The following is a 26551-nucleotide window of genomic DNA, read 5'->3' on the forward strand; positions in this document are numbered from 1 at the left end:
GAATTTAACTATTCTAGGTACCTCATATAAATGAATCATACATTTGTCCTTTTATGACTTATTTCTTTTAACATTATTTCCTGAAGGTTCATCCATGTTGTACATGTATCAGAATTTTCTTCCCTTTTAAGGCTGAATAATATTTCATCGTTATGTATATACCATATTTTGTTTATCTGTTCATCCATTGATGGAAACTTAGATTACTTCCGCCTTTGGGCTATTGTGAGTAATGCTGCTTTGAATATGGGCATGCAGCTGTTTGTTCCAGTCCCTCCTTTCACTTCTTTTGGATATATTCCCAGAAGTGAAATTGCTGGATCAGATAGTAATTCTGTATTTAATTTTTTGAGCAGTTGCCATACTGTTTTCCACAGCAGCTGCAGCATTTTCTATTCGTACCAGCAATGCACGAAGGTTCCAGTTTCTCCACATACTTGCCAACACTTGTTATTTTCAATTTTTTTGATAATAACCATCCTAATGGGTATAAAGTGGTATCTCGTTGTGGTTTTGATTTGCATTTCTCTAATGATTAGGATGTGGAGCATTCTTTCATGTGCTTATTGGCTATTTGTATATCTTCAGAGAAATGTCTAATCAAGTCCTTTGGCCATTTTTTAATTGGATTGTTTGGGTTTTTTCTTGTTGAGTTATAGTAGTTACTGTTTAATTGCTCCTCCCAGTTACTGGTTTCATCAGCTTCTACTTCTAATAAGCTGATCTTGGTTGTGATTCTTTGTATTCACCTGTTTTGGGGGTGGCAGTTCACTCTGTGACCTCAGCTCTCTAATGGATCTAAGAAAAGTTATTGATTTTCAGTTTACTCTGCTTTTTTCTTGTTGTGAGAATGGGAGTGATGACTTCCAAGCCTTCTACATGTTGGAGCTATAACCAACATCCAGGGTGGTCTTTTTAAAATACAAATCCTCTGTACCCCCTACCCCATCACCCCCACTTCAATAGTTTTTCATTATGCACTTGATAAAATTGATATTCAGTATGATCTTCCAAGGGTTTGCATGTTCAAATCGTGACTTCCTACCTCTTTGAGATTCATCTCACTTTATGGTCTTTTTCCCCACAGGAACTCTTTGTTCATCCTCTTCCTTCTACTTGTATTGCTTCTCATGACCCACCTTCCACCCTTCACCAAGTAAATGTGCATTCTTCTTTTGAATTTCTTCTTTTGAATTTTAGTTCGGACATCCCTTTGTTGGGAAAGCTTTCCTTACCTCCCTGACAAGGTCAAATTCTCTCACTTTTATTATCTTATAGCACCTTATACCTCTCCTTTCTGTTGCTTTCACAGTTGTAATGTTAAATTTGAGCAGTTATTTAATGCCTATTTCTCTGACTTCACTATAAGCTCTGTAAGGGCAGGAACAGTGTCTTTCTTGACTCACCATTGTATATCCAGAGCTTCACACAGTATTAGCGTGTATTAGGTGCACGTTATATATTTGTAGAATGAATAAATAAACCTTTTTGGAGAGCAATTTGTCACTATCTATAAAAATGTTAAATATATTTACCTCTGACCCCTGAAGTCTATTTATAGAAATTTATCCTGAAGCTATAGTTACACAAATGAAGAAAAATAAATATACAAGGATATTATTCATAGGATTGTTTGAAATAATGAAAACCTGGAACAAGCTAAAAATATATCAGTGTATGGCTAGTTAGATAACATATGGCATATAAAAACAGAATAACTGAGGTGTTATAAATATAAGGGCGATGTATATATTGAGATGCAGAACATACTATATCATTAAGTGAAAATGACAAGTTGCAGAATAGAATGTATAGTACAGTCTCAATTTTTATTTTAAAATGTTTTCCATGTGTTTTATATATAAGTTATGTACACTGAAGTTTTTATGGTAGTTACAATGGCAGAGAAGGGGAACGGAAAAGGGCCTTTTATTCTTTACACTGTAATACCTCTGTATTTTTAAATTAAAGGTTGGAGAATAGGATTGAAAGCTGTAAGTATACTGTGATTATAACTGCATTAAAATAATATAAATGAGAAAATTACTGGAAGAGAGTACAGTAAAATGCTAACAAGGTATTATGTATGATATTCTTTATGGTTTTTCAGTTATTGTAATTATACTATTTTTATGATAATCAAGATGTGCTTTCTTATACAAAGAAGAAAACAATTGGAAAAATTATCACTAAATGCTTAAGCTAGGGGCTGAGCTGGGCTGGTAGCGCAAGCAGTTAAGTGCGCGCGCTCCACTGCGGCGGCCCGGGGTTTGCCGGTTCGGATCCCGGGCGCGCACGACACAATGCTTGGCAAGCCATGCTCTGGCGGCGTCCCATATAAAGTGGAGGAGGATGGGCACAGATGTTAGCCCAGGGCCAGTCTTCCTCAGCAAAAAAAAAAGGAGGATTGGCAGATGTTAGCACAGGGCTGATCTCCTCACAAAAAAAAAAAAAATACTTAAGCTAATCTTCAAGGCAGTATACTTTAAATTTTAACAGCATTGTTTTAATATTGGTGTAATTTTTGGTATCCTGTAATACAATGATGTATTTCAAGGGGGGATACATAGTAGTAGCTTATTTTTCAGTAAAGTTTGACCTTTTATCTAACTAGAGGTTATTTGCATTTGTTCCATAGCGGAGGTGAAACGTGTAGGAGATACGCTTTTGGGTATGGCTACACAGTGTGTTCAAGTCAAGAATGTAATAAAAACATCCCCTCAAACTCTCTCAAACCTGTGCCTAAAGATAAATGTTAAACTTGGAGGGATCAATAATATTCTTGTACCTCATCAAAGGTAAGATAAGCTAATTGCATGATAAAATATTCGTTATTTTTCTATATATTGCCATATGTAAGATATGGTAAGAAATAGCTTTGATGATTTCTGCGTGGGAAATAAGTAGACATTTTAGCAACAAATTAAAAGAATTTGGATTGGCCAGATTAAGAGATTCCCATGTAAAAATCCCCTCCCACCTCCATGTTCATTTAGTATGCAAAGTACCTCTTGCCTGGCTAGAAAGTATTGACATCTTTATTTATTTCTCACTGGAGAGCCCAGCTTGAAGAGTTTTCTCATTTTTTGATAGTCATCTTCAACCTGGTGTCATGAAGCTACTCACCCACGTAGAAAGTGAGGGAAGAAAGGAGGGTCTTGGAGGGGACATTCAATTAAGTAAATCAGTTAAGCAAGCCATATCAACCCCTGCTGCAGTCAGGGGGACAACAGATGTTACTGTTAGATTGCCATCATATCCAAGAGCTCAGTGACCTAGAAACAGTTGCTGAGGAAGAGGCTGTTATTTGGAGAAGTGAATAACAGTTTTCCTTTTAATAGTTGAAGCAACTAGGGCTTTAATAAGTTAATATCTTGACTACTATGCACCACAAATAAGCATTAGAAGGATGGAACCATGTGTGTTTGATGCAAAAGCTCTTTTTTTTCCTGTTTTTCCATGCTGCCTCTACTTCCTATCCCTATTAAATATAAGACAAGATTCATAACTGAGGTGAATATAGAATTTTATCAACAAGTCCAAGAACTAAGAGACAGTCATTTGAATCTTAAAGGATATACTTTTAAAAATAAAATGAACTACTAGCTGCTTTATGGCTATTAAATATATGTTACTCAAATTTGTACTTTTGGCCAGGGGAGGAGGAGTAATACACTCCCATAATCCTTTCCAGTGTAAAGTTTAGTGATTCTTTTTCTTTCAGAGATTACATAAACTTAAAATGTAAATAGATTAAACAAAGATTGATACAAATTAGTGGCTTAATGTGAGGAAGTTTATCATTTTATGCCTATTATGAAGAACACTAACAGCAGATACCCTTTGCACCCCCAGCACCACTGCTTAAGGCGAAAAACTGCTCTGAATAAGACATTGAGACCCATTGTGACAGCTTTTGCTTCATTGACTAGGGCTTCGTGAATTAAGAGAATAAAGCTCTCAGTAGTTCAGGCCTGTGAAGGACAGGATCTCTTCTGTGCTGTGTCAGCAACTTGCAGTTGTGTTACGGTGTTATGAAACAGAAAAATGGATAATGAAAAAAATGACTTATCTAACTCTTTTAAAAAATGTGTTTAAGACCTTCTGTGTTCCAGCAACCAGTGATCTTTTTGGGAGCAGATGTCACTCATCCACCAGCTGGTGATGGGAAGAAGCCTTCTATTGCTGCTGTGAGTGTCATTAGTCAGGTTTATCTAAAGTTTATACAAAGATCAACATTTTGGTTTCGACTTTTTTAATTTTAATGATATTTTATTTGAAACCAACTTTTATAAATATATATATCTAGAGCCAGCTTTCAGATGTTCCTTGTGTTTTTGAAAGAATGATCATTCTACGGTCGGGGACTACAAATTCCGTATATATCTATTAAATCAAGTTTATTAATTATATTACTCAAATCTTCTGTTTTCCTACTTTGTCTGTTTCTCTCCATGATTGTATATTTTCAGTTACTTTTTATAATTCAAAGAGTTTATTTATTTCACTAGTGTCTTTGTTACAGAAAGATACATTACATATAAGCTTGGTGGATTGCATTTTTTTCAATATGAAATATCTCCCACCTTCATCCAGTTTAGTAGTTTGCACCTGAATTGTTTATTTGTTTAATACTGCCACTCCTACTTTTAATATCTGCCTATTATATCTTTGCCCACCTCTATATTTGTACCCTTTCTATGTCATTTCTTTTAAGTATATTTCTTATAAACTTCAGAAAGCTAGATAATATTTTACCCAACTTTAAAATTGTTTGATCTTAACAAAGGCCACCGTTTTGAAAATGTCAACATATTTTAGGCATACTTGATAAATTTCAGAAATTAAACTGTAAGACTTTTTATATTTTTCTACCATCCATTTTATAATCTTTATATAAATTTTAAGTTTTAACAATCTGATAAATCTTATTTATCCTTGAAAATGGTAGTAATATTAAAATTTTCACTTAGGATTCCAAAGCTATTTCATTAATAAAGAAAATTAATTTTATTAATAAATTATATTGCTTTGTATTCTTATAGTTATGCATACATTGTTTATATTTCAAATGTTCTAGAGGTAGTATTGAGCCATCTGTGGTATTCATTAACATATTCTTATAGAAGATAAAACGGTAAGGAAAGAAATTCAAAAGACTCACTTTAGATTTGCTGTTTTCGGGTCATTTTCCAAGACAGTTTAAGCATATTTGAATTCTTTTGGAGTTCCAGGTAGTCACTGTCCTTTTCTACTAGATCCATTTCTACCAAATACCTGCTTTCTTTTATGATTATCACAGGTCTTGTAAATAGAATTTATTGATTGATTCTTTTTGCTATATGGCTTCTATTCCCAAGAACTTAAAGACTAGTGTAAGAAACAAATGTAAGTAATAAATGCCACATATTATAAAAGATACTACCTTGATAGTGATGTAAATTAAAATTTAGATTGCAAAAACTTGATGTGTTTGGAGAACGTTGAGAGATGCAGGGAATTAGAATGTAATATAGCAGGCTGTGAGGCTGGTAAGTTTTTGTGATGTTTTTTGTACCATCAGAAGGGATATGGATTTATTTTTTAGTAGTGAGAGAGCATTCAAGGGAAAGAAATGGTCAGTTCTTTTTTTTTTTTCTTTGTTTTACATATAGAAGATTAAAAAAAAGCAGATACAACCCATGTAAATGAATAAGTAGACAAATTCTAGCTTATTTTTTTAAAAACTCTTGGTTATTTTCTAATCTGACCTACAGAAGAGAAACGTAAGAATTTTCCATATTTGGGTTTCAAGTAAGTAAGACATTTAAAGTACGGACAGGAAGTTAGACACTCTTTGGAAGTACTGTTTTTATTTATTTTTAATTGAGGTATAATTAGGTATAACATTATATTAGTTTCAGGTGTACAAAATAATGATTCAATATTTGTATTATTGTGAAATGACCACCACAATAAGTCTAGTTAACATCTGTCACCATACATAGTTACAAACAGTTTTTTTCTTATGATGAGAACTTTTAAGATTTACTCTCTTAGCAACTTTCAAATATGCAATACAGTATTATTAACTATAGTCGCCATGCTGTAAAGTACATCCCCAGGACTTATTTATTTTATAACTGGAAGTTTGTACCTTTTGACACCCTTTACCATTTCACTTATCACCCACCCACAACCTCTGGCAAATACCCATCTGTTCTCTGTATCTATGAGGTTGGTGTGTTTTGTTTTGTTTTGTTTTGTTTTGTTAGAGTCCACATATAAGTGAGATCATACAGTATTTGTCTTTCTCTGTCTGACTTATTTCACTTAGCATAATGCACTCAAGGTCTATCCAGGTTGTCACAAATGGCAAGATTTCATTCTTTTTTCATGACCGAATAATACTCCATTGTATGTATATGCCACGTTTTCTTTATTCATTCATCCTTCGATGGATGCTTAGGTTGTTTCCATGTCTTGGCTACTGTAAATAATGCAGCAATGAACAGGGGAGTGAAGAGTTCCATTTTTGAAGCATGGCTTGTTATAAATAGTACCCTAGAAGAAAGAGAAGCTAGAGGCAGTGACCAGCTGTTTCTCAGCCTAGGCTCTGATCAGAATGATGTGTAGACATTTTTAAAATATTCGGGTTCCAGAGATCATGCCTCAGTGGGTCTGTGAGTGACTATAGTCAAGGTGAACTTATAAGTTCATGCTTCAAACTTCCCTCTGCTCCAGGCACATAACAATATTAAAAAAGACACAGAAAGAGAAAATTAAGAGCTATTCCCAAAACCAAGATTAACTTTTCTGAGGAGCAGATAGAGAACACAAATTTAAGACAGTAAGACTGACTATAGATTCAAGCTTTCTGGTCTAGGACATTGCAATAAAAAGAGAAAAGTCCTTTTAAAAGTTATGAAGCATAACAGTTCAAAGATGATGTCAAAGTCTTAAGTATGGCTTCTGGGGGTGGTTTGCTAAAGTATAAGAGATATATAGAGAAATCAAGGGTTTGACAGGGTCCTCTTTTTTACTTATCTCCTTTCTCTTCTTCTCTTCATGTATATCTTTTTGTCTCTTTCCTTACTAATCTTTAGATTTATCAGCAACATCTATAAATTAGAATCTAATTATTAACTGTAAAGTACAGCCTACTTATAGGAAAATAGTTTTTGACCCTATACGAGGTCTTTTATTCCGTTCTTCAGTGGGAATTATCTGTTTGTGATTACTCAAAATGAACAGGGATAAATAGGAAGGTTATAATAAAATACAAATTTAAATGAAATCCATGTTCCTTTTTTCAATTTTTTTTTATTGTGGTAAAATTCATATTCTTATAGTTTTGATTATCTTAATTTCTGTTTTTCTTTACTTTTTCCAACCTAGGTTGTAGGTAGTATGGATGCCCACCCAAGCAGATACTGCGCTACAGTAAGAGTTCAGAGACCCCGACAGGAGATCATCCAGGACTTAGCCTCCATGGTCCGAGAACTTCTCATTCAGTTTTATAAGTCAACTCGGTTCAAACCTACTCGTATCATCTTTTATCGGGATGGTGTTTCAGAGGGACAGTTTAGGCAGGTTGGTTGCCGGGGATCTCATCATACTATGCTTAAATCAGATACTGTGTTTATATTGTGGTGTCTAGTTCTGAAATTAGAAGACTTAATTAAGTTGAGAGTTCCTAAAGTCAAAATATGATGCTTCCTTAGATTTTCCCTTGTAACATGTTTACTATGGATGTATAAGCCTTGATTGCTAAGACCATGCTCTGATAATAAAGATGGAAAAGAGAAGTATATTTAGCTGTGAAGTGGTGAGATTTAGAAATCCTGAGACTAAATCGTTATTTTTCGTTTAAGTATGTATAAGAGAACAGCTGGCTATATCAAATCTTTCTATTTCATCTTCTCTAGGTATTATATTATGAGCTACTAGCAATTCGAGAAGCCTGCATCAGTTTGGAGAAAGACTATCAACCTGGAATAACCTATATTGTAGTTCAGAAGAGACATCACACGCGATTATTTTGTGCTGATAGGACAGAAAGGGTAATCTTACATCTGTTGTAATACTGTTATAAGCCAGTCTTATCTAACGTAGTTCTTAGAGCACTTAACAAAGGCTTCTTGCCAACAGCAAAATTTCTAATACATAGTACCAGATTTCAGCAAAGCAGATTATGAATATAAAAGTATCAAAGTAGGTTCTTACTTTGTGTGTGTGTGTATATGTGTGTGTGTGTGTGTGTGTGTGTGTGTGTGTGTGAGGAAGATTAACCCTGAGCTAACATCCATTGCCAGTCCTCCTCTTTTTTGCTGAGCAAGATTGGCCCTGGGCTAACGTCCATGCCCATCTTCCTCTACTTTATATGGGACACCACAGCATGGCTTGACAAGCAGTGCGTCGGTCTGCTCCCAGGATCCAAACCTGCAAACCCCTGGCCTCTGCAGCTGAGCGCGCGAACTTAACTGCCACGCCACCTGGCTGGCCTTGGTTGTTACTTTTTAACTTTCTGGAACTTCTAGTAATACTCTAGATGTTCAAAATCCCATTAATACTTTTTTGTTTTTGTGAAGAAACTCATAGTTTTAAAATTGTTCTTTCTACTCATATTTTTCTTAAATGTTCAGAAGAAAAAAGGTACATTCTCTTTTTAAAATATCTTGTAAAAATTAGTTTTTTTAAAAGCTAGGGACTTTTAGAATGATTAGTGGAAATTCAGCAAACTAACTTGTAAACAATGCCTCCTTTAAAATGCACAGAATTATTTTCTGTATTTTATAATGTGAATATGTATTTTTATATTTAGGAAGGGAAAGGATATAAATACCTAGGGAAATCTGTCTTCTTGTCTGTGTGCAACATAGGCAAGTAGCAGTCTTGCTATCATTTCCAGTGCTCTGCCCGCATCCTGCAAACCTTGGAGCAGAGAAATCTGAGGATTCCAAGTGTCAGTGTTCCCTGGGAAAGGGGTTCAATGGAAAAGGCGGAGAGAGAGGAGTGGTCTTGTCTTTGGTATATATTTGGTCTTTGGTTACACTGACTGTGTAACTTTGGGCAAGTAGCTTAACATTTCTGTGCTTGTTTCTTTCTCAGCAAGGTTTGGATAAAATTATTTACCTTATTTGAATTGTTGAGAAGATTAAATACATTATAATATGTAATGCACTTAGAATGGTGCTTCGCACTTACTAAGCACTCAATAAAGGTTAGCTAGTTGTAGATTGGTGGTGATAGTAGTAGTAATAGAGAAAAAGAAATAATAATAGCAGACATTGTTCTAGATATTGTTTATAAATTTAACTCATTTAATCCTCACAAACAATACATTAAGAGACTTACTATTATTATCTCCATTTTCCACAGGAGGAAACTGTGGCACGTGGAGGTTAAGTAATCTCCCAATGTTACAAAGCTAGTAATTGGTAAAGCTAAGGCTCAAATCAGGCAGTTTGGCTCCAGAGGGCTCTTAATCACTGTCTGTACTATCTCTCTAATAGCAGCAGTGATAGTTTTATTATGGCCTCCAGGTTGTTAAAGGCCATTGACCCCAAATTACTAGGTACATTTCTGTACCTAGAAAACCAAAGATTTCTTCAAAAGTAGAATTAGGAAAACTTAAGTTAGATTTAATGATTACTAGCATCTAGTGTTTAGTTGTGCCAATCCATCATTTGTTTGCTTCTCTTTCACCTTTGCTCTAAATACTACTACTAATTATAGATGAGAGATCATTGTAAATGAGGAAACAGATGCACACTGAGGTAAAATACCATGCCCTAGACCGCACAACTAGAAATTGGTGGAGCTGTGATATGAACCTAGGCATTTTACTGCCTCTCTGAATAGAGTAAAACTTTTTATATATATTAATTAGAAGGTTTATGTGTTAAGAATAGGCATGATTTAGTAGATTATGAACTGTTTTCTTTGTTTTGTGCTTGGTGAAGCCTAGCTGGTTGGTCCACACAGCTGTAACTCAAGGCACTACCTGATAGCAGTCCCTCACATGGCAGAAATAATGTCTGAGTCAGTAAAATAGGCTCTGATTTGCTAGCCTTGTAAACCTAGACTTATAGTTAATGATTTTAAATATGTTAGGGATAAGGAGGTGGAGGTGAGTATACATATGTATTTTAAAGTGTTTTATTAGGAGCCTTTCATTATGAGGAATTTCAAACTATTTCATTTACAACATATCTACTCAGAGCAAATCATGGTGTGTTTCCTTATGGGATCTTGAATCTGCTAGTATGAAATCAAAGGAATAGGGCCTTTGCAGTCGTTTCTGTGTTTGATTACCAGTTCTGCTCTTTATTGTATGCTATTGGGCAAATTAGTTTATATCCTCAGCCTTAGTTTCCCCATACAAATGGGAATAATACTTAACTAGCAGGGTTATCAGGATTAGAAATAAATGTATGTAAAGTACCTGACACACAAATGGTTAACAAATGGTGACTTTTGTTGATGATGTTGTCAGCATTCTTTCTCTCTAAAAATAGTCTTCTCCAAGGAAAATGCTGATTTTCCTGAGTTACACATTCAGAAGTACCTGCTGTGCACAGGCACCATAAATTGGAGCACTTAAAGTAACTTTAAAAAAATTTTTTTAAGTCTTCCACCCCTACTGGGATCAACTACCAGCTAAACCTCAGTAGAGACTAATAACTCGTTGTTTGTCAGCTCTTTCTTTCAGCAACATTTAAGAATAGGAACCAGGACTAGAATAAAGTCTGCTCTTAATGCTTGCTTAAGTAATATATCAACCTGAAAGAGGTGAAACATGGGATCAGCCTATATACTTATACGTGTTTTAAAGTGCTGTCAGACACACCCTTTACCTTTGTCTTGTTTAAACTTTGACCAAACAAATCTAGGTCGGAAGAAGTGGCAACATCCCAGCTGGAACAACAGTTGATACAGACATTACACACCCATATGAGTTCGATTTTTACCTCTGTAGCCATGCTGGAATACAGGTAAGCCTACACTTCGGGTGAAATGTAATTCAGGAACTTGCGTTCTTATGTATATTTTTTTTAATTTCAAAAAAAGAGAGAAAGAAATACTCTTCTCTGCACTCCATATTATTTCCACATGAAATTAAGTGAAACTTTGAGTAAATAAATTTTTTCCCCTTTCTTACCTTGAGAGGGGCTTATTTCTATGAAAATACCAGAATATAAGTAGTTTAATAGAATGAATCTCCCTAAACTGGGTCCTTAGTTTAACCTAATACTTCAAAAAAATTTTAAATACCTGATTGTTCCTTTGATATATGCTTCTTTTTGATAATAATACTTCATAGAAAACTTTGACATTTACTGGCAGATATTGAGCATGTGAAAGAGTTTAATTGTAGAATTACAGCTTTAAGTTTCAGTTATATAATTTTGAGTCTTATTCTCTTCAGAAAATCTTTTTGTTAATTTGTTAGCTATACTTAGTAGAACATAAGCTTTAATTCAGTGCTTCTCAAACTTTTCAGCAGCAGAAAGTGAATCCACATTCTTCGGATGTCTGAGAGAATGTAGCCCAAAACTGTTTTAGGTTACTTGCCATTGATTAAAATAGAAATTTCAGGAAGATGTACATTACTGTACAGCTGTACCTTAAAGCTTTATGTGTCACACATACACTAAGTCCAGTTTCACTCTTACAGCTTTAAAATTGTTGTCCCACTCATTTATCTATATTCTTATATCTGCTGCTCTTTACAGTCAGTGTTGTACATTTTCATCGTGGGTGATAACAATCACTTAGCAAAACAAAGTTAAAAGTACCTTCTAGGGGCTGGCCCAGTGGCATAGTGGTTAATGTCGTGCGCTCCACTTGAGCGGCCCGGAGTTCAAGGGTTTGGATCCCAGGCATGGACCTACACACCATTTGTCAAGCCATGCTGTGGCAGTGTCCCACATGCAAAATAGAGAAAGATTGGCACAGATGTTGGCTCAGGGACAATCTTCCTCAAGCAAAAAGGGGAAGATTGGCAGTGGATGTTAGCTCAGGGCCAATCTTCCCCACCAAAAAAAAAAAAAGTACCTTCTAGAGATAAAATCTACATCATTGGAATACGTATTTTAACCTAGTGTTTCCCTCCATGTATCCCAAGGAACACTACTGCTATGACTTTTTAAATTTTTTTATTTTTTTTTATTTTTCCCCCAAAGCCCCAGTAGATAGTTGTTTGGCATAGTTGCACATCCTTCTAGTTGCTGTATGTGGGACACGGCCTCAGCATGGCCAGAGAAGCAGTGCGTCGGTGCATGCCCAGGATCCGAACCCCGGGCCGCCAGCAGCAGAGCGCACACACTTCACCACTAAGCCATGGGGCCGGCCCATTGCTATGACTTTTTAATAAATATCACAGAGGAGAAAAAAAGATTCTCTGTTCAAATAAATTTTGGAAATGCTTGTTAAACAGATTTTTTTAATCTAGAACTTTTGGATATCATTGATATGCAAACAGTTGTTATAAATCTTCAAGATAGGAATATTTCCCCCATGTATTTAACCAGAGACTTTAGGGATCAATTTTCCTTTGGAACACCGAGTTGAAACTTTGCTCTAGTCAGCAAATAATCAGGAATATTTCACAGGGGCTAAAGATGATTCTTTAAACATCTTAGCTTTATTAGAATTTTCAAACTTCTCTGAGATCAAAAAAAGGAGTTTTGTTTTTTACCAGCTAAAATTAAAAACCCAATCATTTCTAACCAGTATAAGAGATTATTTTTTCATATCACTACTTTTAACTTTACCAGTGAGTAATAGATCCTTTAACGACATTTTGGCCAAATTCCATAACTTCTTGACACTTTTATTGGTCTTGTTGGTGTTTACAGCTTAGCCCCATTTCCTTCCCTCCCCTTTTTATTTTGCAGTAAAATTCCCATTCATTTTTTAAACTTAAATTTACAAATCAAGTCAAAGCTTGGCTCCTCCCTTCTACCCTCCATCTGACCAGGACAGGCTAGGGCTTTGGTCCCAATAGCTTTGAGTAGAAGAGGGGACCATGGCCTGCCTCTGAGATACCTCCGTCCTCTCCTCCTTCTAGAATTCTAACTCATCTGGTATCACTGACTGCCAGCATGTCAGTAGTGGGGAGGTGACACGAGCCTTTCAATAGTCCATTCTGATTCTTTCTGATGCGTTAGTCTCCGTGAAGCTGAGGACCCTTGAAGGGCAGCAGTGTCTTCCTTTGGCCTCATCATCAATATAGACCCCAGCTCCTTTAGGGTGGAGATCCCATTGCATGGCTTCATGGCTCCTGTGCCTCTGCTCACATTCCTTCTTTTGGCTCCTAAAACTGCTTCCAAGAACTAACCATTCTAGCTCTATGGAGTTGACAGAGTGGGCCTATGGACTCTGAGTTCAGAAAGTATCCAGTTGGGGAATGAGATGATAGTCTCCCTTTCTAGAAGGCCCTCATCTTTATAACTGATTTTCTTGGAGTCCCTCTTACTTGACTTCAGGGGAGAGAGTGTGCCTTTCCTCATAACTAAAATTCCATATTTCAGGGGGCCGGCCCAGTGGTGCACGCAGTTAAGTACACGCGCTCTGCTTCGGTGGCCCGGAGTTCACGGGTTCAGATCCTGGGCACGCACGGACGCACCGCTTGTCACACCACGCTGTGGCGGCGTCCCATATAAAGTGGAGGAAGATGGGCATGGAAGTTAGTTCAGGGCCAGTCTTCCTTGGCAAAAAAAGAGAGGAGGATCGGCATTGGATGTTAGCTCAGGGCTGATCTCTCTCACAAAAAAAATAATAAAATAAAATAAAATTCCATATTTTCACAAAACCTTCAGTCACTCTCTTCCTATATTGAGAGGATGGAGAGAAGATGAGAAGAGGCCAGAGCCAGGGAATTGATGATAAGATCTATCCTGAACTGGCTCCTCACAGTGAGCCCTTGAAGGAAGGTGACTGGCTTCAAAAGTTGGTAGCGCTTTAGAATGTAAGATGCTTAGTACCTTTAGTCCTCTGCTTTGGGCCACAGTTGAAATTCCGGGATAGCAGGGAAAATAAATCCCACTTGACATACTGTTACAAACATGTGAACTGCGTGGAGCATGTGACCCCCCCCGACCCACCAAAGGGAATTCTCCTGAAGAGAGAAATGCTCTCTGTTGAGGAATCAGAGCAGGCAGTGCCCTAAATTATAACTTCCTGATATGATCACCAAAACTTCAAAGATATTCTTCACTATTGTTTAACAATCCTTTGACTCCTCTTTCATTAGCTCTTACCATTTTCCGAGGGTCCCTAACCTTGGTCTATTGCCCCAACACTCAGCACGTGACCTCTTCCTTTTACCTCACTAAGAAATTATATTGTCAGTCACACCTACTTTCTTCCCTCCTCTCACAGGAGAAAGGGTCAGCCTGTAGTATTGTTCTCACTTGCTCTTGCCTGCCTTAAGTTGGCCTTAGTTCACCAGTTATCCTTTCTTATATCTTCAATCTCTTCTAAGCTTCTGATTCCATTCCCTTGGCTTGTAGATACCCCCATCCTAAAATACAATTCCTTGATCTTGCTGTTCTCTTTTAAGTTATTGCCCCATATCTTTTCTTCCATTTGTCACCAAACTATTCTTCAAAGAATAGCCTAAACACACCCATCAGAATGGCTGAAATTTAAAAAAAAGACAAGCGGGGCTGGCCCCGTGGCATAGTGGTTAAGTGTGCGCGCTCTGGTGCTGGTGGCCCAGGTTCAATCCTGGGCACGCGTCGATGTACCGCTTGTCAGGCCATGCTGTGGCGGCGTCCCATATAAAGTGGAGGAAGATGGGCACAGATGTTAGCCCAGGGCCAGTCTTATTCAGCAAAAAGAGGAGGATTGGCGCGGATGTTAGCTCAGGGCCGATCTTCCTAAGACACACACACACACACACACACACACACACACAAAAGACAAGTATTAAGGATATAGAGCAACTGGAACTCATATACTGTGCTGTTGGGAGTATAAATTAATATGAACATTTTTGAAAACTGTCTGGCATTATCTAGTAAATTTAAATATATGTGTATTCTATGACCCAGGATTTCCACTACAAGATAGCTAACAGAAATGCATATCTGTGTTCACCAAGGCATAATGTGTTAATGTTCATAGTAGCACTGGTCATAATAGTCAAAAACTACAAACAACTCAAATGCCCGTAATCAGTAGATTGGATAAATAACCATCAATATATATTTATACAACAGACTATTGTACAGTAATGAGAATGATGCAATAATGTCTGTGAATTTCACAAACACAATGTCAAACCAAAGAAGCTAGACTCAAAGGGTACATACTTATAATACCATTTATTATAAGGTTCAAAAACAGGCAAAACTAATCTATGATGTTACACGTGAGGTTACCAGGAGCAGGGTAGATAGGGTAGTAACCAGGAGAGGGCACAAAGGGGCTTTATGGTTGCAGTTAATGTTCAATTTCTTGATTTGGGTGCTGGTTTCATGGGTATGTTCACTTTGAAAATTCATCAGTGTGTACACTTATGGTCCATGTATTTTTCTCTCTATATTTATATTTCTGTCGAATGTTTACGTTAAGAATAAAAGACTATTTTATAGTCTTTTATTGCTATAGGAATATATGCTATTTCCTGTTCAACTTAAGCAGCCTGCCTTCTACGCCACCACTATTGCTCCTTGATCTCTGCAACATCTGACTCTATTATCACTCATTCATCGAAACCATCTACCATTTGGCTTCCACTACATATTTTTCTTCTACCTGTCATTTTGCCTTTCTGTTTTTTCTTGATTTCGTGGTTGTTCTTCCATCCACCCTTTAACATTTTAAATTCAAATAATATTTATGCCTTTTAAATCTCTTTTTACACACACAACTTTTCTCCTAATTTCCAGACCTTGAAGTTGTTTTTGACTGCACTCGGTCACCTAACCACCTTCATCTAATGAATCCCTCAACCCTGTAGAATCTACCTTCTCACTCTCAGGCCTATCCGTGTTTCTTATCCTCACCTCTCCTGCTTAGTTCCAATTCTCATTATTACTTTCCTATACAATTGCAAAATGATCCTAAGTGCCCTCATTTAGTCTGTTCTCCATCAGATTAACTAAAACATAAATAAGACCTTATCATTCATCTGCTTAGTGGTATCTTAGGACAACATATTGATTCAATTCCCAATATCCCCTATCCTACTTCCTTCACTTCTGCTGCGCCCTCAGTCTGTCTGTCTCTCACTCTTTTCTCCCATTCTTCCCTCCTCCTCCTCTCTTTTTTTCACCTCTTCTCTGTTTCCTCTCCTTCACATACACAAACACACAAAGCTGCAGCCATTCTAAACTATCTTCAGGTAGTTCTCATAACTCAATCCTGCCCATGCTGCTTCCTTACCTTAAATATTCCTTCTTTGACTTATTCTTGCTCATCCTTTAAGACTCATCTCAGACATCAACTCCTCCCGGATCCTCCTCCCAACTCCTTTCTTGTATGTTTCCCCAAGACAAATGCCTCTCCTCCACACTGCCTGAGCATTCTATGCATACCTCTTTCTTAAACTTATTAGACAGCGTTGTAACATTCTTTTGTTTCTCTCCGCCTTCCACTAGTCTATAAGGTCCCAAAAGGCAGAGGCTACTCATTCATTCAATCAACAGATATTTATTGTGTACCTCTTAGGAGATAGGTATTGATACTAGGTATATAGAGTGAACAAATAAATAGAATCCCTTACTCTTTTAGTTTATTGGGAGAGAGATGTTAAGTAAGTAATCTCACATATATATTTATAAACTGGCATGAGTGCAATAAAGAAAAAGTAAAGATAGGAAGAGAGATTTTAGTCGGGACCTGATTTAGATTGAGAGACCACAAAAAGCTTCCCTGAGAAGTGACATTTAAGGTAAGATCTTAAGGAATGAGTAGGAGTTAACCAAGCCAAAATGGGAAAGAGAATTCCTGCTGGAGGCACATGTACAAGCCCTTTTGGTGGAAAAATTTTTATCCATTGAAGGAATCAAATAGAGACTGCTACTGCAGCATGAGAGTAGGTTAGAGAGGTAGCCTGGGCTGGATTATGTAGGCCTTGTTGGGCGAAGATAAGAACTTGGATTTTAGTCTTAAGTGCTTTGGAAAGCCATTAAAAAAGGCTTTAAGCTGGACACTGACATAACTAGGGGGGTGTGTGTGTGTGTTTAATTCACTTCAATTAAGTACAGATTGCTGGGATTAAAAGTGGTATTACAGACATCAATTAGGAGTCTGTTAACATAGTCCAGGCGAAAGATGATGGTGGTTGGGACTAGAATGATGATGAGAGAGAAGTGAATGAATTGTGTGTAGTTAGGACTTTTGCCCTCTCTCTTCCCTGTGCCTGAAATGCTCTTCCCTCTGATCTCACAAGCCCTCCTTATCATTCAGAGCTCACTTCCATGTCTCCTCCTCAGAGAGATAGGCCCTCCCTGACAGCCCACTTTAAAGAAGGCACAGACATACTCAGTCTTCCATGCTATCCTACATTTTAATTCTCTTGATAGCCTAATTTCTGTTGGTTTTATTTATGTATTATCTGTCTCATTACTGGAACGTGCGTCTTATTCATTACTGTGTGCCCGGCACCTGATACAGGACATGGCATATAGTGAGTGTTCAGTAAATATTGAATATGTGAATGTATAGTATATTATATATCCATTATAAACATATAATCTGGGAGAGGTAGGATTTGGTAATAATTTGAATTTTATCCCCCAAATCTTACACAGTCTGACAAATGATACTCAAACAAATATTTGTTAAAGTATGAGCTTATCTTTCTCCTTTTCTCCTTTGCCACTGCCATTCCTTAGTTCATACCTTCATCATCTCGTACCAGACTAATGCAACAGCCTCCTAACTGCTTCTCTTGCTTTCAGTCTCTCCAGATGTCTAATCCATCCTCCATATTATTGCTGATGTTACTTTTATAAAACCCCAATCTCATCACACCTAAAAATTCTCCTGTTAAAAAAAACTGTGAAGTGCTTTCCCTGCTGCCTACTGGTGGAAGTCCAAATTCCTAAGCATGTCATCACTCTGATTTCAAACTTTCTATTCAGCTTCATCTTTTTCCCTTTGTGCACCATACTTTGTTCATACTAGTCTTTTAGCTATTCCCCAAATACGCCACGAAATGTTATGTCTCCTGTGCTTTTGTTGAGGCTGTTCATTCTCTCTAGTGTCTCTTCACCCCTACCTGGCCAAAAAAGGCCAAATCTCCCTCATTCCCCCCTTGGTGAAGAACCCCCAGGCTTATCTTCCAATTACTTCCTTTGGTATTCTTGTATAGGACTAAGTGCCAGTAGTGCTATTGCCATTTAATAGTTGCTTTCGGGCCAGCCTCATGGCTTAGTGGTTAAGTGCGCGCGCTCCGCTGCTGGTGGCCTGGGTTCGGATCCCGGGCGCGCACCCACGCACCGCTTCTTCGGCCATGCTGAGGCCGCGTCCCACATACAGCAACTAGAAGGATGTGCAACTGTGCCATACAACTATGTACTGGGGCTCTGGGGTAAAAAATAAATAAAATTGTAAAAAAAAATAATAATAGTTGCTTTATAATTGTAGATGCTTGATCTCCTCTATTCCTCTACTAAATTATGTTTTCCAAAAGACAGGAAACCTTTGACTTTGGTTTTCTTTGACTACATAGTACCTAACATAGTAACTAATACAGAAGAGCTCAACTAAATGTTCTGGTTTTTTTATTTTGGTAAAATATACATAACATACAATTCACCATTTTAACCATTTTTAAGTGTACAGTTCTGTCACGTTAAGTCCATTCACGATGTTGTGCAGCCATACCACCATCTGTGTCTGGAACTTATCTTCCCTGACACTCTTTACTCATCAAACACTCCACCTTCCTCCCTGCCCCCCAGCCCCTGGTGACCACCATTCTGCTTTCTGTCTATGCATGTGGCTATTCCAGGTACCTCATATAAATGAATCATGCATTATTTGTCTCTTTGTTAACTGCTTTATTTCATTTAGCATAATGTCATCAAAGTTCATCTATGTTGTCATATGTGTCAGAATTTTATTACTTTTTAACGACTGAATAATATTTCATTATATGTATATACCATATTTTGTTTATCCATTCATCCATCAATGGATACTTGGTAACTTCCACCTTTGGCTATTGTGAATAAGGCTGCTTTGAACTCGGGTGTGCAAATATCTGTTCAAGTCTCTGCTTTCACTTCTTTTGGACATATACTCAGAATCAACTGGATGTTTTTTAATTGATTATTAGATTAGAATATGTTTTACTAATATACAAAGCTGGTTTTTAATATAACTTAGTCTGTACTGAATATTTATTTAAAAGTTTAGAAATCAACAGACTATGCCATTGCCTTCTCTATAGGGTACCAGCCGTCCTTCACACTATCATGTTTTGTGGGATGATAACTGCTTTACTGCAGATGAACTTCAGCTGCTAACTTACCAGCTCTGCCACACTTATGTGCGCTGTACACGATCTGTTTCTATACCTGCACCAGCGTATTATGCTCACCTGGTGGCATTTAGAGCCAGATATCATCTCGTGGACAAAGAACATGACAGGTAATATAAAAACTAAACAAATACAGATTCTCACCCAAATCTAAGTATGGTCTGCATGTTAGAACTTTCTTGGGAAATTTCTTTAAGTGTTTCCATGTAAGTGCCTCTCTGTTTGCCATAAAGTACTGCCATTTAGTATTAAAGTTCCACAAGCTTTTAGAGGAATCTGTGATCCATATTGAAAAGCAATAATAGTCAGAACTGACTGCCCCAAGATAAGGGTTCCCATTAAAATGTGCAGTCTAGGCTTATTAGTAATAGAATGATATAGTGATTTAGTTGCTTTACCAAATTAATTCAAGGGAGAGATAATTGATAATAAAAGTGATACATATGGACAAAATGATGGGATGTCTAGAATTTGTTTCTAAATAATCCTAGGGAGGTAAGAAAAGTAAAACAAAATTGGCCTTGAGTTAATAATTATTGAAGCTGGGTGATAGACATGTAGGAGTTCATTATAATAGCACCTCTGTTTTCTTTAACATTTTTGAAATTTTCTACAACAAACAATATTTTTCAGAATTATTACATCAGCATAGAGTTTGTTTTTGTGTTCATTGCCACTTCTCTTACAGTGCTGAAGGAAGTCACGTTTCAGGACAGAGCAATGGGCGAGATCCACAAGCTCTTGCCAAGGCTGTACAGATTCACCAAGATACCTTACGCACAATGTACTTTGCTTAAAAAGGCCAAGAATATTCTCTGAGAGGAAGAACTGAAAGATGAATCGACATACAACGTATGTTTCCAGTGGAGTAATTGAGTGGGGATGCCTCCAGCTATACAGAAACCAACACTGTGTGGGGGCCAGGGTCTGATCTTTATGTTGATACAAGGAAGATTGTTTACTTCATCAAGGAACACAGCACCATTATGCAATATGAAACCAGCCAACTGCTTTTTTTTGTGCGGTCTCCTGTAGGAAGTATCGCAGTTGTTTTGTTTTCACTTTCTTGTAGTCTAACCCTTTTAATGCCTTTACCTCAAGTTGCTTGGCAGCACAATTATCTTTGCAAAAAAAGTAAAGAAAAAGAAAATGATGGTTTAAAAAAATACACCTACATGAATAATCAAAGTGATTGTTCACAATTATGTGTGCAAAAAAAATGTGCATTCATCTATTCTTGTAAAAGGTATCTGTGTATATTTTAAATATATACATGCATACTTCATATGCATATATATCTGGATCTACATTGATAATAGATATATATGTGTCTCTGTATATATTTTATAGTTCATTCCATTGGGGAACTTTCCTTCCCTCTTATTATCCCCACACCACCACTTTTATTTCTCTCTCTACCTCCCTTGCCTTCATCACCTACATTTTTTTTCCTAATGCTACCAGTGACATTCAAATGTTCATGTATCTGGTTCATTTGAATATGAAGCATGACAAACTAGATTTTAATTTTTATTTTGCACACCCTACTCCTGTGTCTTGTCTCATACACAATTCTGAATCCTCAACTCTTGATAGTGCTTTCTTAAGAAACAGAATTATTTTATATATACATTTGTTTTTGTGAGAGTATGTGTCTGCCCCCTCCTGCTCTGAACTTACATTTGCCATTTGTGCAATGTGTACATAAGCAGTAGCAACCTAAACTATTCTTTTTCTTTAGTGAGTTTGTTAAAGCTGCTGTAAGTATAAAACCTTGTCAGAAGTTGTAACTCTTTCTCTCTATAAGTGATATGTATTCTAAAGCCTTCTGTTTCTATGGATTATACATGGAAATCCCTTAAAGCTTTTATAAAGGATAAATATTTTGAATGATTGGAACTCTGTAGGGTTGAAGCCTCTGAAATTGGATGGAGGGGGAGTTGTTGAAGTTTTTAAAAAAATTTTTTTTGCTAGTTTACTTGCTGCCTCCCATACCTTAATGTGATTTTCATATATATATTTTTATATATATGTGTGTGTATATATAAACATATATGTATGTGTTTTGAAGTACAGCTTCCTTTTCTTTTATATTTATTAGAATAGTGCTTTAATAATTATAGAACCATATTGGCAACATCTTTTATAGAAATATAATCATGTTTATTTTAAGAACTGACAACTTGTTTTTGCTATCTTTTAGTGCAATAAGCAGTTTTAATGGAAAGCTGTGTCTGACATCTTTACCACAGATAGTGGGAGAAACAGGCACCTCCATAATTTTAAAAGGGCAAAGTAATACAGCCTTAATTTCAGAAGGAAAGTTTTGTAATTTTCAAGTTTAAAGCATGTCTTTTAAAAATCATAATGAAAATGAAGGAAGTTAAATTTCCTCAATGAGTCTGACCTTTAATGTTAGAAATAAAGTTGAACTTTGATTTAAAAAGTGACAGTGAATAGCTTAAGATTTAGAAGATATTTAAATTCTTTGAAAATAGATCATGTTTATTGAAGAATCATACTGGTTAGGTGTCCATTTTCATGTACTAAAATCAATCAGGAAAATGTAAAATGATATTTTAAAAATATTTTTGCTAACATCACCAGTGTAACTTTCCTTTTAAAATTAGGGTTATGGTGACAAAGGAAGTTAGGACTTTGATCATTTTAAATGAGTTAAATCACTGAAATATGGGAAAAAGTTTTACAAAACTTTTGTTTTATTGACTTCACATTAAGATACTAAAAAGTATTATAAAGCTGTCAAAACTGAGCTCATCAGTAACATTGGATTCAGGGGAGCTTTGCACTTTGTAACTCATGAAAATTGCATTTTAATTTTTTATTTTTTGCACTGGTTCAGAGTATAGATATTACAGATTGTTTCCAGTGGGCATTGTTGTTAACCTTTCAGAATTCCATCTGCATGTGAAAACGAATGGATTAGCTCTTTATTTTCTCTCTTACCTATAATCCACTCTTATTGCCAATTTACTGTATTTTGAGCCTAAAATCTGAGCCCGTGTCCTCCAACAGGTATGAAATCTTTTGTCCCTCTGCCAGAAAACTAGGAAAGTACTGTATTTTGTATGTCTATTATACTGAAGTGTCTGAAATGCAATTTACAACACTGTTTCAAAGCTCTTTACATGAGATAGTATTGTATAGTATATACATTTTTTCTCCCAACACTCCCCTCCTCCAAAATATTCCTATAAAGCACGTATTTTTTTTTTAATTGAAATGTCATTGAATATAGTCAGGAACATGGGCAAGAGGAGAAAATAGTATATCCTAGATGGTAAAAACTTGATTGCTCTGTGCTTGCTTGGTATGAGTACAACATCTTCCTTTATGGTTGAGAGGAAGAGTTGCACAAATTCACACAGGAAACTTTAGGGCCTGGGAAGAACTGTAGATAACCCTTGCCCTATTTACTGCTTTACCTAATTTTCAGTTACCTGGTTTCACATACGCTAGAGTGAAGCTCATAATTTAAATCTATTTGGAAAAAAAAAAAAAGATTTTTTGAATATAAAGCTTTACCTTTGAAGTGAGTTCTTTTTTAGGGTTTCTTTCTTACGGTTTCAACATTGCTAGTTTAAGGTTGGTTAACTTGAAAGAGTATATATAGCATATTTCTATTTTGCTTACTAACAAGTTGGTGTATCAAACTTAATTATGCGAAATCTTGTGCTTAGAATTTTACGATAAAAGTCTAAGTGGCAAATACTTTTTGAAATTTGTTTTAATTATTATTGCACTTCTGGTGTCAAATTCTTGATCATTTTATTTAAAAAAAAAAAGTTTGTTTTGAATTTAATAGTCATGAAACTCAACAGTGACCTTTTTGTTCCTGCCCTTGCTCATTAACTATATAATGAATGCTAAATTTTGGTTTGCTGTTTTCTGTGATGTATAAGTGACTTTAAAATGTCAGTCTCAGCAACTGGTATAATTGATTTTCATGTGAAGAAGAGTTGGGAGTTAAATGTATATTCTGGACGGCAAATGTGTCTGTGTAAAGTGCTGATACATGTTATTATCTTACAGTATCAAGTTACTGGCATTGAGGACCATACGTTTATAATACTGTAGCTGCTATATTTATTTAATTAAGTAGAGTCTGACAGTTACTGCACTAAACAATAAGGAGATGAGCAGGATTCAAGGCTAGTGTTGTAGATCCCCTTTTTTTGTTCCTAAATAAGATTAAGAACGTGAACTATCAAGGTAACAATGGGTGCTGCCATTTTAGTTTCAGTTTAATATCAGGATACTCTTTTTTTTGTTTTGTTTTATAAATGTGGATTTTGACTTTAGCAGTTTTGAAAAAGGGTACCTCAACCTCCTCAGTACTGATTTTTGGCATATTTTCACAGAAGTACAGATGCCCTTTATTTTTTCTTAATATTTGCCTTTTAACAAGTTTCTCAGAAAAAATATTCTTCTATGGAAATCTTCCTGTTTATAACCTATTAATTTATTTTTCTTCCTAGAAGAGAGTCTAGAAGGGATTCTAGTAGGAATGTACTGGGTGTTTTGGAAGGCAATTGATAAAGATTCATCTCCACCTTCTAGCATAGGGACTCCTAGCCTTCTAAAGACCTATACTAGTATTCCAAACTAGATTCTCTGATGACCCACCACTGCCTAATGTTTACTTGTATATTCTCTAGTGGATTTTAGTATGGCGGGCTTAGTCATGACAGACTTAAGGAATGTCTAGGGAAATAAAAGGTGACTTGCCATTCAGTAGAAATGGCTGGCAAGAGGATCTCAGTGTTTAAAGAAAAGGTGAACACTCAGAGTGCCAGTAATAGATCTGAAATAATTAGATGGATTATAGACCAGGAATTAAAAACCATTATTCAAGGAATTTGGTGGGTGTTTTCAGAGGCTAACATGAATTTGCCAAGGGTAGTGATTTTTATGAAATCCATGAAGCTAGCCACTTGGATTCAGCTAGAATATTTTGTAGTCTTGCTATTTCAAACTAGATAGTAATGTTTTTCCAAGGAGCTTAACTGACAACTCTGCATAATTTTTATTCAGTATCATTAAACCTTAGTTAAATATTTGCTTAACTTATCCTCTTAGATATTCTATTGAATACTTTTAAAGACAGGTTGCCCCTAACAGTAACTTGCTACTTAAATTACCTTTTATGAGTTATCAGTCAAACTGCAAAAAGACATCATTGGCCTGGCATCTTTATTTTGGCTTTTTTATCCATATGAAGTTTTAATCCTTTTCATTCTCTTTGAGAATTCATGGAGCTTCAATAATAATAGTTGGGAGACTTTGTCTCAAGTGAGGCCTTCTGAGTGGCCGTATAACCCTGACTCTAGAGTCTGTCTGTATTTTCCTATTTCCCTCCCATTTGACCATATAAAGCACTTTTGTGATCCTATAGGAGTCAAAAAATAAGCCAAGAATAGACGTGTAAAATCAATACAGAAATGTGAAAGTGAGAATATTCTCCAAAAAACTTTTTTAAAAAAAATCCCTGCTTATACTAAGAACATTCTTTATCAGTGGCAATGTTAGAAATGATACTGTGATTAGTGAAACAAACTGATTCCCTTGTGGAAAAAAAACACTCTCTTCTTTCCTCTTTTTCTCTCTCTCTTTCTCTCTCATATATATATATATCTCAAAGGGAGAAAATATTTTTGACTTTTTCCTACTTTTAAAAACGGTACATTTTAGTTTATGATTTTCCATATTGGTTAAAATAATTTTTCTTAACCAAGAGACAATAGTCAAGGCTTGTGCTAATATTATCTACTGCTAGTTGAGTTTTATTTTTCTTTACTCATCAAAGATAGTACTCTAGATTTTTACAATGTTGATTAAACCTCAAGAATCTTTTGCTCTTAAGGTATAGAAGTTAAAGATTCTAATTTGAGTTAAAGATGGAAAGATAATAAATTTAATATAGAGGGTTGAGATTTACCAGTGAGAAACCCTGTTGAAGTATCAAGTAACAAGCAGTGTGACAAAATTAAGATCCTATCAAATCATCTATCTAGCCATTGGTCTCCCTTTTTGAAATCAATGTCTGAGGTAACCAAAATCTAATGTATCTATGTTAGGGTCTCAGTAAAGCAAAGATGTTCTTCAGGGTAGGCGCTGAATTAAATTTTTAAATCATTTTTTAAAGTAAGGTGGTTCTTAGAAAGTGCCTTTTCAGAAGATGGTGCTGTAGATTTTTATTTTTCAAATAGACGAGGCTAAAAATTTAAAAGATAAATTATTTTAGAATTCCGAGAGTGTGACAGTTTCATATAAATAATGTTATTCGTTGTCCTGAATCCAGTCCAAGGGAACCAAGTAAAGCTTTTATTCAGTAAAGTATCTAGATAAATGCTCACCAAATGTATTTTCTAAGTTTGAAAACAAAATTTTTAACAGAATTTTCAGTTCTCAGCTGTGTTGAAGGTTATCTATAAGGCACATAAAACAGCAAATCTGCTTAACTTTTTAATAAGAGTATGGGTATAGTAGCAAGTGAGTGCCCAAAGGGAAAGGTAACTTGCCAGGAATTATAAGTCATAGGCTACCTTTCCTTTTTTTTTTTTTTTTTTGTTTCTTTTTTTAAGCATGGATCGACCCTTTTGTATCTTAAATATCTATTGGCAACCTTTTCTAATTAATCTTTATTAAAGAAAACTGCGTATAAAGGGAGAGTCAAATCATCACGGAAATCCGTTTAAGAGAAAAAATGATTATGTCTCTATCTATAGGGAAATTTTCTTTTCTGGCGCCAAAAAATATTTAAATGATTCCTACTTTTTTCTAGCATGGGGGAACTATGAAAAATGATGACAGTATATCTAAAAGGGTATGATCAGGTAATTAGAATTAGAACATGCAAAATTGAGCTTTGGAGGAAATAAGCAAAAGAAAGGATAATATCAGGACCATTCATGCTTATTAGAAATTTAGTATCTAGAAAGCAGTTTTCCCCTGGACTAAGAAGCAGTAAACAGCAGTTAAATGATCACCTAACCAGTTCTTGTTTGTAAATTTGGTGAGCATTCCTCCAGAAAAGAATAGACTAAA

General features: G+C 35.9%; 1 protein-coding gene across 6 annotated transcripts in view; it reads left to right on the forward strand.

Moving 5' to 3' along the window:
- Nucleotides 1-24309, forward strand: part of AGO3 (argonaute RISC catalytic component 3) — a 112386-nt gene extending 88077 nt beyond the window's left edge. For all 6 annotated transcript variants that reach the window (XM_058553668.1, XM_058553670.1, XM_058553669.1 and 3 more), the window contains 7 exons: nucleotides 2639-2798; nucleotides 4100-4190; nucleotides 7378-7572; nucleotides 7908-8042; nucleotides 10875-10976; nucleotides 19394-19593; nucleotides 20172-24309. In XM_058553668.1, coding sequence (XP_058409651.1) covers nucleotides 2639-2798; nucleotides 4100-4190; nucleotides 7378-7572; nucleotides 7908-8042; nucleotides 10875-10976; nucleotides 19394-19593; nucleotides 20172-20280 — 992 coding nt within the window. In that variant the 3' untranslated portion in view covers nucleotides 20281-24309. The remainder of the gene's footprint in view (nucleotides 1-2638; nucleotides 2799-4099; nucleotides 4191-7377; nucleotides 7573-7907; nucleotides 8043-10874; nucleotides 10977-19393; nucleotides 19594-20171) is intronic.
- Nucleotides 24310-26551: the final 2242 nt, after the last annotated feature.

The sequence above is a fragment of the Diceros bicornis genome, chromosome 13 (assembly GCF_020826845.1).
Source record: "Diceros bicornis minor isolate mBicDic1 chromosome 13, mDicBic1.mat.cur, whole genome shotgun sequence".
NCBI classification, from domain to species: domain Eukaryota; kingdom Metazoa; phylum Chordata; class Mammalia; order Perissodactyla; family Rhinocerotidae; genus Diceros; species Diceros bicornis.